Source organism: Engystomops pustulosus, chromosome 5 (assembly GCF_040894005.1).
Source record: "Engystomops pustulosus chromosome 5, aEngPut4.maternal, whole genome shotgun sequence".
In the NCBI taxonomy this organism is placed as follows: domain Eukaryota; kingdom Metazoa; phylum Chordata; class Amphibia; order Anura; family Leptodactylidae; genus Engystomops; species Engystomops pustulosus.
In genome coordinates, this window is record NC_092415.1 from 79,422,230 (window position 1) to 79,438,067 (window position 15,838).

The 15,838-nt window shown below is 42.3% G+C and overlaps 1 protein-coding gene across 2 annotated transcripts; it reads left to right on the plus strand.

Moving 5' to 3' along the window:
• Positions 1-474: 474 nt before the first annotated feature.
• Positions 475-15,481, plus strand: E2F3 (E2F transcription factor 3). Of its 2 annotated transcripts, none has more exons than XM_072152457.1 (7): positions 475-1,153; positions 6,025-6,136; positions 6,939-7,158; positions 8,390-8,548; positions 12,153-12,267; positions 14,273-14,408; positions 14,518-15,481. In XM_072152457.1, exons 1-7 carry the CDS (start codon positions 848-850, stop codon positions 14,772-14,774), a joined length of 1,305 nt encoding a protein of 434 aa, XP_072008558.1. In that variant the 5' UTR covers positions 475-847; the 3' UTR covers positions 14,775-15,481. The 2 variants fall into 2 exon arrangements, with proteins under 2 accessions (XP_072008558.1, XP_072008559.1); XM_072152458.1 differs by lacking the exon at positions 475-1,153 and adding an exon at positions 3,538-4,176.
• Positions 15,482-15,838: the final 357 nt, after the last annotated feature.

Below are 15,838 nucleotides of genomic sequence, written 5' to 3' on the forward strand. Positions count from 1 at the left end.
AAATAATTTTATTTTGGGGCCCCACTTAGTCTAAAACCGGCCCTGGATATATAAAAGGATTAGAGACAAATTGTTTATGGTTAGGAGGAACCTACCTATTTTACCTTATTAGGTAGATTCCCTTGTCGCTCCATCACTACTATGGTCACATCAATAGTGCAAATTACTTATGTTTAGTTTGGACAAAAATGCTACGTGAACGAGCACATAACCCCGGACACCGCATCATACACACACTTCACACACAATTGCACAGAGTTGATGTCCGTTAGTAACACGCTCTCCGGGTGGAGATGAACAAATCGCGATGACTTCGAAATGCCCCGCCCACTACCCGCGCTCAGCCTCACAGACCAATGACGTGCTGTGCACTATGACAGCCAATTACAGGCGGGCGGAAATCTGATGCGACGCTGCGTTCTGAATGCCACCGTTTCCCCGACCAATCACAGACTTCAAAGACATGTAGGGCGGGGATATGCAAATCTAGTTTGAAAAAGACGGCGGGAAATCTGAGTTTCGCGGGAGGACCTTCGCGCGTAAACCGCATCCCTTCATTCATTGTCAGCTTCCTGGAGCCATTTTTCAGCCGCGACGGTGGCAGGGAGGTCGGATCTGGGGCCCTATCATAAACAGCCGTACAATCCGCTTCCATCTGCCTTTCCCGGTGCTCAATAACCCTGAGACGAGCTCACCCGATGCACCGCGGGGACCTCCTGTAACCATAGCCCCGGCTATTTCCAGGGTGCGGGCCGGGCCGTACGGATTACCGGGGTCCAAAGGAGGCGAGCGAGCGGACCCGGGGAAAGAGCGGCGCGCAGGGAGGAGGAGGCTGCTGCTCCATAGGATGAGGAAAGGAGGCCATCCCGGGCACGACAAGCTGCTGCTCACCGGGCTCCAGGGCTCGGACAAGAGCTCCGCGTTCTCTGGGGGGTTCATGGCCGGGGGTGGCGCTGCCGGTGTGGTGGCTACAGGAGGAGGCGGCGGTGGATACCTGCAGATCCTGGCTTCCCCCGGCCCGGTGCACCATCCCCAGCACGGACTGTGCGCTCCCGAGCAGCAGCACCAGGCAGCCGCAAGCTTCATCTACTCCACCCCGCATGGACCCGCCGCCAGAGCCGGCCTACTGCAGCCTACACTGGGGCGCCCTCCGGTAATAGCAGTGCACCCCTTCCCCCACCCCATCCCCCACAACATATGTGCTCGTCTGCAGACTATATTTAGACTGTGTGTACATGTATTTGTCTCTTCAGGTGTGTACGCACGCAGGAGGTAGGTGGCCACTTCCTAGGGCGACGTGGTATTCGGGGGGCCATAGTTGGGCTCCTGCAGGTTCACGCCCCGGATGGTGGGGGCAGGGGAAAGGTCACCTGTGTAGGAGCTGTTTTTGCATCTGTCACTATGGGGAGGAGGTGGGGGTAGTTTACAGGCTGGGGGTAGCTGCAGTGTGAACAGGCAGCTAGTCCAACTAATACATTTTATTAATATGTAGCAGAGTTCGGGTTAGGGGGTGATCTTGTTGCCCCTATGTTGATCACTAACGGATCCCATGATTTATTTGACTAGGTGGTCAAGGGTGAGGAGCAGGTCCCATGGACATAAGCCAATCCTCTGTATCTTAGGCCTGCAGCCTACTCATATGTATAGATAAGGGCCATGTATATTGGCTGGGGGCTCATGTACACTGTGGTGATTAGTCTACTACTATCCATGTGTAACCTCTGCTCTTGTTCGTTAGTGGAGGGTTGACACCTTATCTTTAATGGGTGTTTGACTTGTTACGCATGCAAAGCTTATGGTGTTTTGAGGCCTCCTCCTGCCTATGTGAATTATTTAGAGGGCATGTAGTTGGACCTGGATCCACTGCCTGACACCCATACTGTGTTCCAGGGCAAACATTTAGTGGCTTCTAATCTGAGTTGAACATGCAAGAATTAGAAGGTCTAAATTGATGGGATTCCCAGTGGTTGTAATGCTGCAACTGGAATTCAATATAAATGTATGCCAAAATAATAATATAGTGAGAGGGTTAAGGAGGTTGTCCTAATGTAATAAAAAAAATGTGCTGGCTGGGGAGGGTTTTTTAAAATAAACCTGTATTCACCTTCTCCAGCGCTCCTGATGTCCCACACCGCGGTCCATTGGGGCCATGCACCAGTTTGAGGCACAGCTCTGCTCCAACAGCTTCTGGTGTGCTAGGCCGCCAGAAAATGGCAGAGCTTCCAAGGACCGTGGTGCATGACACTGGGTGCATCGCAGAAGGTGAGTACAGTACATGCTGTTTTTTTTTTTTTTTTTTCCCCCAAGAGTCCTCCCCAGCCTGGCACATGCGTTTTTGACAAGCCCTCTAAAGGATGGCACTTCCCGACAGTTTCACATGTGAAAGCAGACCGAATTGTGCTTGGTACTGTGTGCCCAACAACAATAAAAAAAAAAGTATACATGAAAGACTTCCAGCCATCCACCAAAGTCTAAGCTCACAGCTACTTTTAGTAGTATGGTAGTGAAAGGTCTATTAATAGTGGGAAAATTTTAAGCAGCGGCTAGCGTATGTTCCACAATAAATGGAAACCTTCGGTGCACCGATGTCTATGAAGGTCATGACTCTCCCAACGCTGTTTTCCCCACTGGCACTAATAAAGGATTTTCACGGGTTTTCCCACAAAGAAAAATTAGGCCCTACCCACAGGATAGGGTTTAACTTGCTGATCAGTGGGACTCAGTACTGAGACCCACAGATCACAAAATCGAGGGGTCTGGTGGGGTCCCACATACCTCTGTCAGACTAATGGAGCAGACGGCTGCACGCGACCGTTAATGTCTGTGAAGATTATGGAAATTGCCTGGTGCTGCATGTCTGTCCCTCGGTTTTTGATCTGTGGGTGTCTCAGAAAGTTATCCCATGGATAAGGCCTAACTTTACTTTGTGGGAAAACCTCTTCACCCCTGCGATATGGTTAGTCTGGGAAACGGGATACGGCATAGTCCATGATTCACAGACTGACTCAGTCTGCATTTTCTATCCGTAAGGTGGATTTCTGCCATATCTGACAGGCAAAAGCACATGTTTTCACGAATTCAACTAGCCTTTGGACTTTGTAGTGGTGCTTAGAGGTTGGGTTCAGCCAAACCAATACCCATAGGCGTGTTAGAATTATCTGGCAGATGTTATTGGGGAAAATGGTGACGGCAGTCCCCATAGGTCTAGTTCACTAAATGCTGACAAGCATTTGGATTTGAACAGATCTGATTTTGATGCAGTGTCTTAAGCCCATCAATATTGCAAGCTGCAAACCTCTGGGAGCTGTACACTCCTAATCTTCAGTTTTGGTTACTGTGCAAGTTACAATGCAAGTCTCCTTACACAATTGGATCCTTACCTATGATATCCCCCTTATTGACAGCGATCTGTAAGCTACCTGGAGATCAATGGAGCAGAACTGTCATGCGCAGCCGTCTGCTCCATTGAGGAGCCGCGAGGGGTTGGTCGGACCACTTGTTCTTGTGATCTGCGGGGGTCTCATCCCTGAGACCCCACTGATCAGCAAGTTAGGCCCTCTCCTGTGGATAGGGCCTTGCTTGCCTCGTGGGAATACCCCTTTAAAGTGTTGTGGTCTGTAAGCCAATGAGTTCCTTGTACCTATAGTAAAAGTTGTCTCCCATTCTTTAGAAGTCATTTTGACAAATGAAAATGGTTACTTTGGACAAATCCATAACATTTTCATTAGTTTCCTGTATTGCCCCAATTGCACATCCATATATAGACTATGTAAAATGTCAAACAGCCCTTTCTTCCAACTTTTTTATCTGAGGCTTGTAAAGTCAGTTTTCCAGGAAGTTGTGTACTCAAAACTGCAGTAAAGCAGTGTTTCTCTGGACCTTTTTACTGGACGTGCAGGGTTCCAAGTCTGGGAAAAAAAATGTTATTCTAAAATGTAGCTGTGGCCAGCATAGTTACAGAAGCTTCCCTGTGCTGTAAGTGATCTCTGGCATGCTGAAAAACTGCCTGGTGTTGCGCTGTGTTCTCATTTCCGGTATATAACTGTGCTCTGAGCTGCCATATCCCACCATCTTCATCTCTGTTGGACAAATGGAAATGGTCTGGCTTTCAAGGAACTGATAGCTGCATCTACTATGACAGATATAACCTGCCAAATGTGAATGCAGAATCTACTGGTGAGTGTTTGGGAAGCAAAGCTGGGTTATGCATGTGTGGACAAGGGTGTCATGATTAACAAGGGTGGCTGTCATACACAAGGTGCCAGGCTGACATGCCACTGCTGACTTTTGCCTGCTCATGGCAGCTACCAGTTGGTGTAGTACAAATCAAAATATTCTGAGTTGCACACTACACCCTATTGGGAGCTACCTCAGTCACGGACCGATCCCACGTCCAACAAATGTATTTATTTTTATTTTTACAATTGGTGTAGTAATTTCTTGTTTTAGTGGGGGGCATGTTGCACATCTGACTCTGGCAACTTCATTATTACTGTATTGAAGAGGTTTAGGTGTCTAATTGTGCATAATTGATGTGAACCACCACTTGAGGAAGACCAGCCATGAGTCAACAGAATGTGAAATCTGTACTGTTTAATCTTCTATGGCCCTTGTTTGGTACAGTCCATGCACTTGTTAAAATTTGTTAACTGGAAAACCTAAAATTTGTCTTGTGAAAAGCATTGGGCAACAACGAAAGGAAAGTTATTTAAACAGGAGAATAGCATTGCTTCTGGTGAGGACATTACCTTTGTTCACAAACTGCCTTATTGACATCTGGTTTGAAGTGGGAATATCTTAACTGTCATAGACCAAATTAATAAAGATATGCTGGATAATCACAGCACATTTAGTTAGGCTATTAAGGGTAGGTGTATCAGAAGTTATAGTTGCTTATGTCAGCTAGTCAGTTCACCTTTTATTTTCCCAAAGCGCTTTCAGAAATAAAAGCTGAGCTCTGCTTTTAAGCAAACATGTTCTAGTTTCTCATGGAATCCAGGCACTTTGGATAAATCTCCTTATTTTGGTCCTCATCAAGCTTACTGGCCCCACATACGCCTATGGTGTGGTAGGCACACTCTGCGTTGTAAGAGCCAGACAGCCATGCTGCAAATCGGTGGGGTGAGGAGCGCCCTCTCCTCCCGTTCCCCTTCCGTGTGCTCTGCTCATAATCCAGCCTGGGGAAGCGCATGGCCATCTGCATGAGGACTTGCACTGAACCAGGTTTATCTGTTTATCATCCAGAATATCACTGAAAAATCAGTTTGAGAAATTGGTCTATACTGGTCCCATCTGTATTCCTAGTCACATTTACTGTTTCTTTAAGCTATTCTCCATATTGTTTGTTTTAAATGCAGACAGGCTATACCAGCTCTCTGCCCAAACTTTTCATATTTGTGGAACATATATTTAAGGCAGTACAAGTCTCCTAGCATTGTGTGCAATTTTAGAAATGTGAATGAGTCAGAACCATTACTAAATGTCTTCCACAGAGGTTTTAACAAATATGTATAATTATTTAACTTCTAGGGTACTTAATTCTTAGGTTGTGTGATTGATCCTACCATGTACTGCCATACTACAGTATGGCAGTATATGGGGATTTTCCACATCTATTTATTACAATGTGCTGGACAATCTCTCAGCCTCACGGCTACTGCACCTGGCCGTGCAGGAGCCAAAGAAGAAACTTAACTCTCCAGCAGCCGCGTGTCACTGAAAATGGCTATGCGTGTCAGCACTGACACGCGTGTCATAGGTTGGCCATCACTGGTTTAGACCAATGGTATTGTAATTTTGGATCCATCCTACAGTGCAATAGTAGCTTGTAAACAATTAAACTGGAAGATGGAAGCATACAACTTAAAGTGAACCTGTCATCAGAAATTGGTTCATTTTGGAGGGGTAAAACATGTCATGTAGTATAGCAGTGATTCATTGTGTTCCTTTACCAAATACATGGGGTGACTAAAAGTTTTTTTTTGCCTTTTATTTTATTTATGATCTTTCATATGTGTCTTTCAGGCAAAGCGACGATTGGAACTTGGTGATGGAAGTCAACAGTATCTCTCTGAAGGACTAAAAACGCCAAAAGGCAAAGGAAGAGCTTCTGTACTTTGTCCGGAGAGTCCAAAAAGTTGGTAACAATAAAAGGCCTGTTCCTAAAATGTGCTTTATGTAAAGAAAAGTCCAAATCTGTTACTCTTTACAGCAAGCATGTGAAAGAAAAAGTTCATGTAGCCCAGTTATTATCCAAAGAAATATTTCTATAAATACTAAAGCTATTTTGATATTGGCCCAATTTGGATTGGGAACCCTTGTTTAACCAACCTAAACTCAGAACTTTACTTCACCAGGTTTATCTGCGTTGAACGCAGTAGATTTAGTTTGCCATTCTGCAAGTGACTGTGAACATGGCTTGAGCCTACTATCACATGAAGATGTGCTTTTTTTGGGCAGGAAACAATGGACTTTTGGTCCATGTGAGGGACTGATCACAGTAGGAAAAAATAGGACCTGCTCTAAACTTTGTGGCATGCTGTCTGCTCATACACAGGACTGTGGAAACCACTTCTGTGTGTGAGCCTATTGAAATACAACGGGCTGTCTGGTTCCAAACGGTTTTGTGCATGTAGGGAATAAATTTGCCCTGTGGATTGAAAAATTGTAATAGCTAAACAAGGTTTTATATCCCAACTAGTTTCCAATAACCTGTGCAATAGGTTCATTCTGACTAAAGTATAAAGGGAAGATATGACTACAGCAAGAGTGTTAACCATCGGCAGCGCGTAACCCTGCTTACATATTCTTGCTGCTTTTAAAATGCATAAACTGCTACCTAGCATGTGGCATTGATTCCATGGACTTGAAAGATACTTATTGTTTATTTTAATGGGCTTTTTTGATGTTGATTTACATTCTTTATTTTTTTCCTTTAGCTCCAAAATCCCCAATGGAAAAGACACGTTATGATACCTCGCTTGGCCTTTTGACTAAGAAGTTTATTCAGCTGCTTAGTCAATCCTCTGATGGTGTGGTGGATTTGAATAGAGCTGCTGAAGTTCTCAAGGTGCAGAAGAGAAGAATCTATGATATTACTAATGTATTAGAAGGCATTCATCTAATTAAAAAGAAATCTAAAAACAATATTCAATGGATGTAAGTATAATTGAAATTACCCAAATGTCAACAATACCGTTTAACATTTCTCTCCCAGCAAATTAGGTTAAGTAGATGTATCTTTCCATGCAAACGTGGGTTTTCTAGCTGTCATTTGTAGCTCCCCCTACCTTAGTCTGCAATGGGCAACTCTGCTCTGCATAACTAATGGAACTTGTGATGAGGTGGCTACAGCATGCAAGGTGATTTTATAGTCACCTTGCATGCTCCCTTTATAATGGGAACCATTTTGGCAGATGACTACTCAAAGGGTGTGTCATGAATCGGGGCTTTTACTTTATGGGCCATTGGTGGTAAGGGGTAATTGTCTCTCTTGTTGATGTTCGGCATGCATCCATCCACCACCAGAAAACCTACAAGATCAGGCTATTTTCTTGAATGGGCTCCAGATCTGGGTTACAATTTCATATGCTGCGTTTTACACACAGCTTAAAAATATATTTTCCTGATAACTAAGTTCTTTTAAGTTGTCCGGGTCAAGAGAAAAAGAAAATGGTGCACTTGCCCCACTTCAGCTCCCAGTGTAGTTCTTGTTGCTTTTTCTTGGTTATTCCCAGCAGTATCAGTAGTGTTGGAACAGCTGACACTTCTGGCACAGCCCGCAGTATTGGTAGATAACAGGAGGAATAGATGGTAGCAGGGTGTGTACTGCCAACACCCTCCCCCCCACTCCCTGCTGCAACCTCCACAGAGCTGTCCTGAATTCCTAGAACACCCCCCCCCCCCCCCCCTTGGGATTAAGTAGTAAATGCCTGCACCTACCAGCCCCTACTATATTGGGGAATGGGAGAAGGGATCTCATGAGGTATTATAAAGCCTTGGGATTTCACTCTTTATGATTTGGCTCATGCAGGTGGCAAAGCAGTTGAGAAAGTATGCCCTTGACGCAAATCCCCCCCCCCCCCCCCCCCCCCTTAAACATGTATAGATGGGTTTTAACTTGCTAGTTGTCATCCCTTCCACCAATACTGTGTGTGAAATATATAAATTATAATCTGCTTTTCCAGTTTCTGCACAGACCTGCCTGGGTTTTGTTACTTATAATATATATTGCTGTTATTTTGGTATACTCTGATTGCAACAATTAAAGCTTTGTAGGTACCATGTGTTTTTGTTTTCCACCCCTCTCTCCTTCCCCCTCCCTTCTATATTTTGTTGAAACTAGTAATTAGGTAAACAAGGTAAAAGTAAAGATTTTTTTTAAACTTAGGGGCTGCACTCTTCCTGATGATGGATGTAATGTGGCACGATGTCAAGGACTATCCAAAGAACTTTCTGAGCTCAGTCAAGAAGAGAAGAAATTGGATGAGTTAATACAAAGTTGTACATTAGATCTGAAACTTCTAACTGAAGATTCGGAGAACCAAAGATATCCTTTAACAGTAATTGTTTACTGCTATTGCCTGAAGGAACAATAGGGAAATTGAGAAAAATTACCTGGAATTCCAAGTCAAAAACTGTACAGCATGAAAGAAATGTGGCTTTGGTTGACTTTGCAAAACAAAGATGGAAAGTTGTAACAGTGTTTTTCCTTGGGGGGGGGGGGGGGGAGTCGCTGCCCATAGTGTTTGGTGTGCCTTATAATACAGCAGATACCTGCCTTGTATTTATAAGCCATCCTTGTGCTGCTATTGGAGCTACCATGTTGCCATGGTCCAAGCCAGTGATGGCAAACCTTATAGACGCCGAGTGCCCAAACTACGTCCAAAACCCACATATTTTTCACAAAGTGCCGATGCGATAATTCAAACAGTAGCTTATTACTCCCTGCTCTGTCACATGTTTAAATTGTATAGGCACCTGAGGACACCAATACAGTAGAAAGGAGAAATTATAATTGTAGCTTCATTCTAGGGTCCTGGAACCGCAAGAGGCCTTGAGTAATGTCGGGCAAACTCTGCGCTGGGGTGATGGGGCGGGTGCCCATAGAGAGGGCTATGAGTGCCACCTCTGGCACCCGTGTCATAGGTTCGCCACCACTGGACTAGGCTAACCATTTCAATGCGTACCCTTGCGATATCAAAGGTTGCGTGACAACTGGGGCGCCGCGTATGGCTGCCAAGTAACACTCGCATCCTGTAGTAATTTAAAAAATGAAGAAAACTTACAAAATAATAATCCATCCCTCTTGTCGTAATACGACAAATAATTTTATTTTGCCAAGTTTAAAAAAATTAAAAATGAGGTAATCGGACACAATAAAACTATGGTATATAAAGATAATCCTTTTAGTCCCACAGTGGGAAAATTGACAGCGTTACAGCAGCAGAGAGAATAGAGTGCAGTACAAACAATGACGACAATATTAGGGATAAATGAACAAAAAGAAAAAGGATAAAAAAACTTGCTATCCCTGTGATCATACCGACCTGTAGAATAAAAGGGAGCTGTTATCTGTACTGCGTAGTTTAAATGAAATCTCTCATCAAAATCAAGCCTTATGAACCAGGGACACTTGCTCATAGATCCAGGCACCATGAATGTGGTAATCTTTATCAGTGAGCTCCTGCCTTCTAAAAATCAACTTTTAAAATGATGCTTATGAGACCGAAAGGCTTTGGTGGGTGTTTCCAGAGCAGGTCTCAACCCCCTCCTGCATTTCCTGCTGCTAGGTAACACAGGTAGGGTGAGATGTGAGGAGCTCTGGTAACTCCCCCTAGCATTAGCATATTTTAAAATTAGATTTTTAGGACAGAAAAATATAATGGTTGCTGTGCCTGGATCTATGGACAAGTGATCCTACTTTATCATGCTTGATTTTGATGGTAGAATTTCCTTAAACCTTAAAGGGAACCTGTCACATGGGACCTAATTTTCACTAAAGACAGTTTGCAGAAGCCCATGACACCTGCAGTGCAAATATGCGCTGGCTTTAAGCATTTGCATTACAATATAATTGTGTGTTATAACTTTCCTTGCACCCTGGCAAACTCCTGAGGTAGTCACAGGGGCTGGGCTTTGGTTTGGATGCATTTCAGAAAATGTGCATTTCAATGTGCCTTGTCTGTGTTACTCCTCGGAGCTTGGCCCCCACCTTTGTGCTCCTGTACAGCTCCTCCTCCTTAGAGGTCACAGCCTGTTGAGAGGACTTCAGTTGGGGAGGGACAGAGCTGCACAGGAGCACAAAGATGGAGGCAGCCTTCAGCTCAGACAAGCCACAAGTTGTTTTTTGAAATGCATTCAAACCAAAGTTCAGCCCCTATGACTACCCCAGGATTTCGTCAGGATGCAAGAGTAAGTTATAACAAAATTATATTGTAATGCAAATGCTTAGAAAAGGCAGAGGCATTTTTGCACTGCAGGTGTCATTGGCTTTTACAATCTCTTTAGTAAAAATGAGGTCCCTGGTGACGGGTTCTCTTTAAATGCAAAGGATGCTACAAAACAGCTTTTGCTTTTTCATCCTCTGCATTTATTTGCAAGCTTCCCAGTAGATTTGACTGAAAGCTAAATGATTGTCTCATGGATAACTAGCTCTTGTGCGTTTCTGTAAAAAATTTACAGCTTTTGGAATATGAAAAATAGAAATGCAAAAACTCAAATTGGTCTGGTCCGTGAGGGATTGCTTTAACTACCAGACTGTCCTTGTCTTCATCTTGGTGTCCGTTAAGAAAAGGGAAGAAAAACTGATCTTTATGTAAAATGGGCCCCATTTACTTGATAAAAAGTCCCACAAGTTTGGGTCTGGTCACAGTGATTCTGTATCTGTGAATATGCTATTTTACTTTGCCATTATTGGTAGTGTTCCATGTGCGAGGTAAGAATGTTAACCACAGCATGCAGTTAGGCTAAATTCACACGAACATGTGTATGCCGTACCGTAGCATGGCGGGCACGCGTCAGTGCACGGGAGAGGGTGCGCTGCTCACCCCCACCCCTCTCCATAGAGAAACATGGCACCGTATTCTGGGAAAAGATGGGACATGTCCTATCTTTTCCCGGGTAAAGAACGGTACAGGCCGCGTGTGTGCTTCACCGTATGGCGTCGTGCACCCATTACCAATATGAGTTTCCCCAATGGGCGTGTGAATTAAGCCTTAATGGCTTTCTTTGACAATCTTGTTGTTGGGCTTTTTGAAAGTGATGGTTGAGTGGTTGCCTTATAAGGTAGCTAGGAGGCAACGTTTTCATTGTCCGGTCCTGTAAAACGTATTTGTCTATTTCACTGAACTCCCTTCTGGAACTTCAATCGCAGTACAGGCAGTCCCTGAGTTACGTATAAGATAAGTTCTGTAGGTTTGTTGAATTTGGAACTGTATTAACCCCAGCCAAAAATGTTTTGGTCTCTATGACAATTGGATTTTAAAAATGTTGGGCTGTAACCAGGATTAACGATAAAGCTTAATTGCAGACACCTGTTACAGCTGTTAATTGTAGCCTAAAGCTAAAGTACGATAAATTACCAACATCTAGGGGTAGTTTGTAAGTCCGGTGTTAAGTAGGGGACCGCCTGTAATTCTCCACATGCCTCCCAAGGTGGCCTTTATTGGCAAAGTTTCTGCATTGAAGTTTTGCTATGCATATTTCTGCGTAAGACTCCATGCTGTCATGGTTACTGATAGACGCTCCTTGATAGTCATGGGGAGTGCTGATCTGAGATTTGATGGCACCAACATTCTCCCGGATTTTTAAATACCTCTAGCAGCATTTAATGGGTTAAGACCCCCGATCAGTGCATCCAGAAAATACCCTTTATGGAGAGGACTTGGCCTGTGAGCCCTCTATACACTCCCCTCTGCCCACCTATGTATTACATTGGTTTGCAGCAATGGGTTAAAGGGTTATTTCTGTTAGTTATGAGTGCCAGAGGATCCGCTGAATCTGTGTGACCATGGAAGTAAACGTAGAAGCTTTCTATAGAGGGACAGCAATCGGAAATCCAGAAAATTGTGAGGAACTATATTTGCCAAAATGAGAATACTCATTTAAGTTGAGGGAACATGGTTTTGTTTTATATCCTTAACTTAATCCACATTGGCTTATGTAACCTATCAAGATATTCGAAAAATTAGTGGCCTTATGGATCAAACTGTTATTGTGGTGAGAGCTCCTCCAGAGACTAGACTTGAAGTGCCTGATCCAGTTGAGGTATGTATGATCACATTTCCACTTTTGTGTTTGGGGCTTTGGTTTAACTCCTTAAGGATGCAGCCATTTTGTAGCTTATGGCTCAGTCCCATTTTTTTGTATTCTGACCTGCGTCGCTTTACATGGTTATAACTTTTGAACACTGTTACTTATCAAAGCGATTCTGAGATTGTTTTTTTTCCCCACATGTTGTACTTCATTTTAGTGGTAAATTTTGGCTAATAAGTTTTACGTTTTATTTACAAAAAAAGAAAAAATGATGATTTTTTTTTTTTAAAAAACTTGCCATTTTTCGAAAGTCAAAATCATTGCGTTTTCAGGCAGAAAGATTTACCACCTGAATAAGTTGCTGAATAACATTTCCCATATGTCTACTTTACATTGTCATTATTTTTTAAATGTCTGGATAATTTATTTTGATGTCATGCAGCTTACAAATCGAATATCTGTTTTCCGTATTTTCAGAATTGACCATTTTGGGGATGAATATAGTTTTGCATTAAATTTTACATATTTAACATCAAAACCCCCTATATAACCCATTTTCAAATCTGCACCCTCTCAAACTATCAGAAACGGCTTTAAGGAAGATTGTTAACCCTTCGAGATCTTTATAGTAATTAAAAATGGAGGTGAAATTTAGAATGGTCAAATTGTGTCGGTTATATTTTCATTTAGCCCTAAAATTTAGACATTTCCAAAAGATAGAGCGAACTCGGGAGAAAATGCATTACAATTTGTAATGCAATTTTTCCCAAGTACAGAGCGCAGAAGGGACGGAGCGCCCTGCAGCTGCCAGGATTTTTGTTTCCTCATTGGCCCCTTTTGTAGGCTATAAAATTTTTCTTTTTTGGAGCCATGTGACGGCTTTTATTTTTTCTTTTGTGGGATGAGATGCTTTTTCCAGTGTTACCATTTTGGGGTTGATATCCAGTATTGTTGAGGGCAGGGGTAGAAAAGCATCAATTCTGTACTGGATTCTGTTTTTTTTTTTTTGTTTTTTATCGTGTTCACCATATAGCCTAATAAACATGTTATTCTATGAGTCATTACGATTACGGGGATACCATATATGAATTTTTTTTCTTACATTTTACTAAATTTGCCAAATAAAACTTATTGTGGGGAAAAATCTATCATTTTTGCATTGCCATCTTCCAAGTGGCATAACATTTTAAATTTTTTGGCTAGAGCTGGTTGATGGCTTTTTTTTTGCGGGACATGTTGTACTTTGCAACAGTACAGCATGGCTACTTTTTATTGCATTTTTTTTTTTTTTGTGTGGGATTCAATAGGTAAAAATTTTGCTGGGTTTTTAAGTGTTGTGTGGGCTCAATAATTACTTTTATTCTTTTAGTTTACGGGTTGTTACGGATGCGGTGATACTATATATGTGGTGATACTATATATGTGGTGATACTATATATGTGGTGATACTATATATGTGGGGTTTGTTATGATTTAGACTTTTTATGTGTTATGGGCATTTTTGATTTATTACTTTTATTGAATAACCTTTTTTTACTTTTTGACTATTTCCACCGTGGGACATGAACAAGCATTCTGCAATACTAATGTATTGCAGGGTATTAGCAGTGTCAGCCTATGCACATGCATAGGCTGACACACTGCCTCTAAGATGACGTCACAGATGGCAACTTTCAGGCAGTGCCTACAGGGAGCTCTGGGGTCCTGATCGGACCACAGTTGCCATAGCAAACTGGGGGGGGGGCTGGGGTGTGGTCATGGGGAAAAGAAGCCCCCCAAAGGCATGTTAAATGCCACTCCAACCGCAGTTGTTACACTGGGGGGGTCGGCTATTGGTTAGTTGAACGCTAAGTCACCAAGCTCAGCGTCCGATATATCCACCAAGAGGTTAAATAAGGTTAAGGAAGATAAATTTTATAAGATTTTATCTGTACTTAAATCAACACCATATTTTTTTTGCACAGTAGACCATTTGCATGCAAAATAGTAGGATAACTTTTTTTTTTTTTTGTCTCAGAGTTTACAGATACACTTATCTAGTTCTCAAGGAGCTATTGAAGTTTACTTGTGCCCTGAGGAAAGTGAAACCAGTAGTCCAGTAAAACAAAGTAATCCTGACCAGAATGGGAATCTTGCAAAGCCAAATTCCAAAGGTAACTGCAGACATTTGTTTATAATATGCACATTGAGTGGGATTTGCTTGAACTTTGGATTTACAGTGGATAACTTGGCCTTGTTTTAACCCATTTGTTTCTTTTGCAGATTTTCTGTCACCTAACATAGAAAATGGAAATTGTAAAGTGGAACCCATTTCTCCTTTGACCTCTCCAGCCAACCTACTACAGCAAACAGAAGATCAAATACCTTTGAATCTTGACAGTCCTTTTGTAAACTTGCTGCCCCCTCTCATTCATGAGGATTATTTGCTAAGTCTTGGTGAGGAGGAGGGCATCAGTGATCTCTTTGATGCATATGAATTAGAGAAATTGCCATCTCTAGAAGACTTCATGTGCAGTTGATCCTTATTATTTGCCAGCATGGATTGTTTTATAAAGAATGCAATTGGAACCAGAGTTGGCATCCCCTACTTGACACCTTTTTGCCTCTTCGTTAAAAGGCATGTGTTAATCATGTGCAGCAATGGCTGCAAAAAGTGCAGTTATATGATGAAATAGTCTTGAGACTATGCAAATGGACAGGACTAGGATGATGCTTTGGAGTTGCTGAAGGCACAAATGAATAACTTGAATTAATTTAGCTTTCTCAGTGTATCTGAATACATGGTCTGGTGAAGTCAGTCTGTGCCTTCCTGTACTTTGTTCTCCCTAGCCTATGTGGAAAATCTCCACAATAAATATGAACTGGTTTGCATATGCTGTGTGCATTTTTTTTCCATTTTTAGGCCACCTCACAATCGAGACGTTGAAGAGCCCAAAGATTTTTGGAGCCGCTTTGCATGTTACATGTACATATACTTCATGGTGCCCTGGCTCACAATATTCTATAGTGCTTGCTCTAAACTGGGGTATAAAGTGCCTATTTAATGTGCTAGAAGGGAGACTTTCTAATACATCTATTGTACTACACTGTTTTAGTTTTAAGTTAAATCCTGACCTATGTAATAAGTATTTTGTTCTGTGTACTTTGGTGTGACCAATCCTTCCATTAAATTATGGGTAAATTAAGAAGTTTACAAAAGGGGGTTTTCTACAGGAATTTGACAATTGTTATCGTGTGATGTGTGGTTTTTTTTCTTTAATTTTATTTAGCAAGTCTTTCAGAAAAATTGTCTTGCTATACGTACGCTTTATTCTTGTCACCTAAAAGTGTAGAATTTTTTTTTATATAGCTAATGGTGCATACTCAGGTTTTGTACCTTCTATTTTGTCATAAACATCTATTTGCATGCTTGCCACTTGAATTTCTTTGCTACGTGTCCCAGCTAACGTATGAGTGAGGATATACCAAGGTAATTGAACCAAAAAAATCAAGCTTGCATACTGTACAACCCTTTTCCATGGGGACCAATTTAATGGAAATAAGATGTGGCTTAAGACTTCCATGCACCCCAATCTCTCAAATA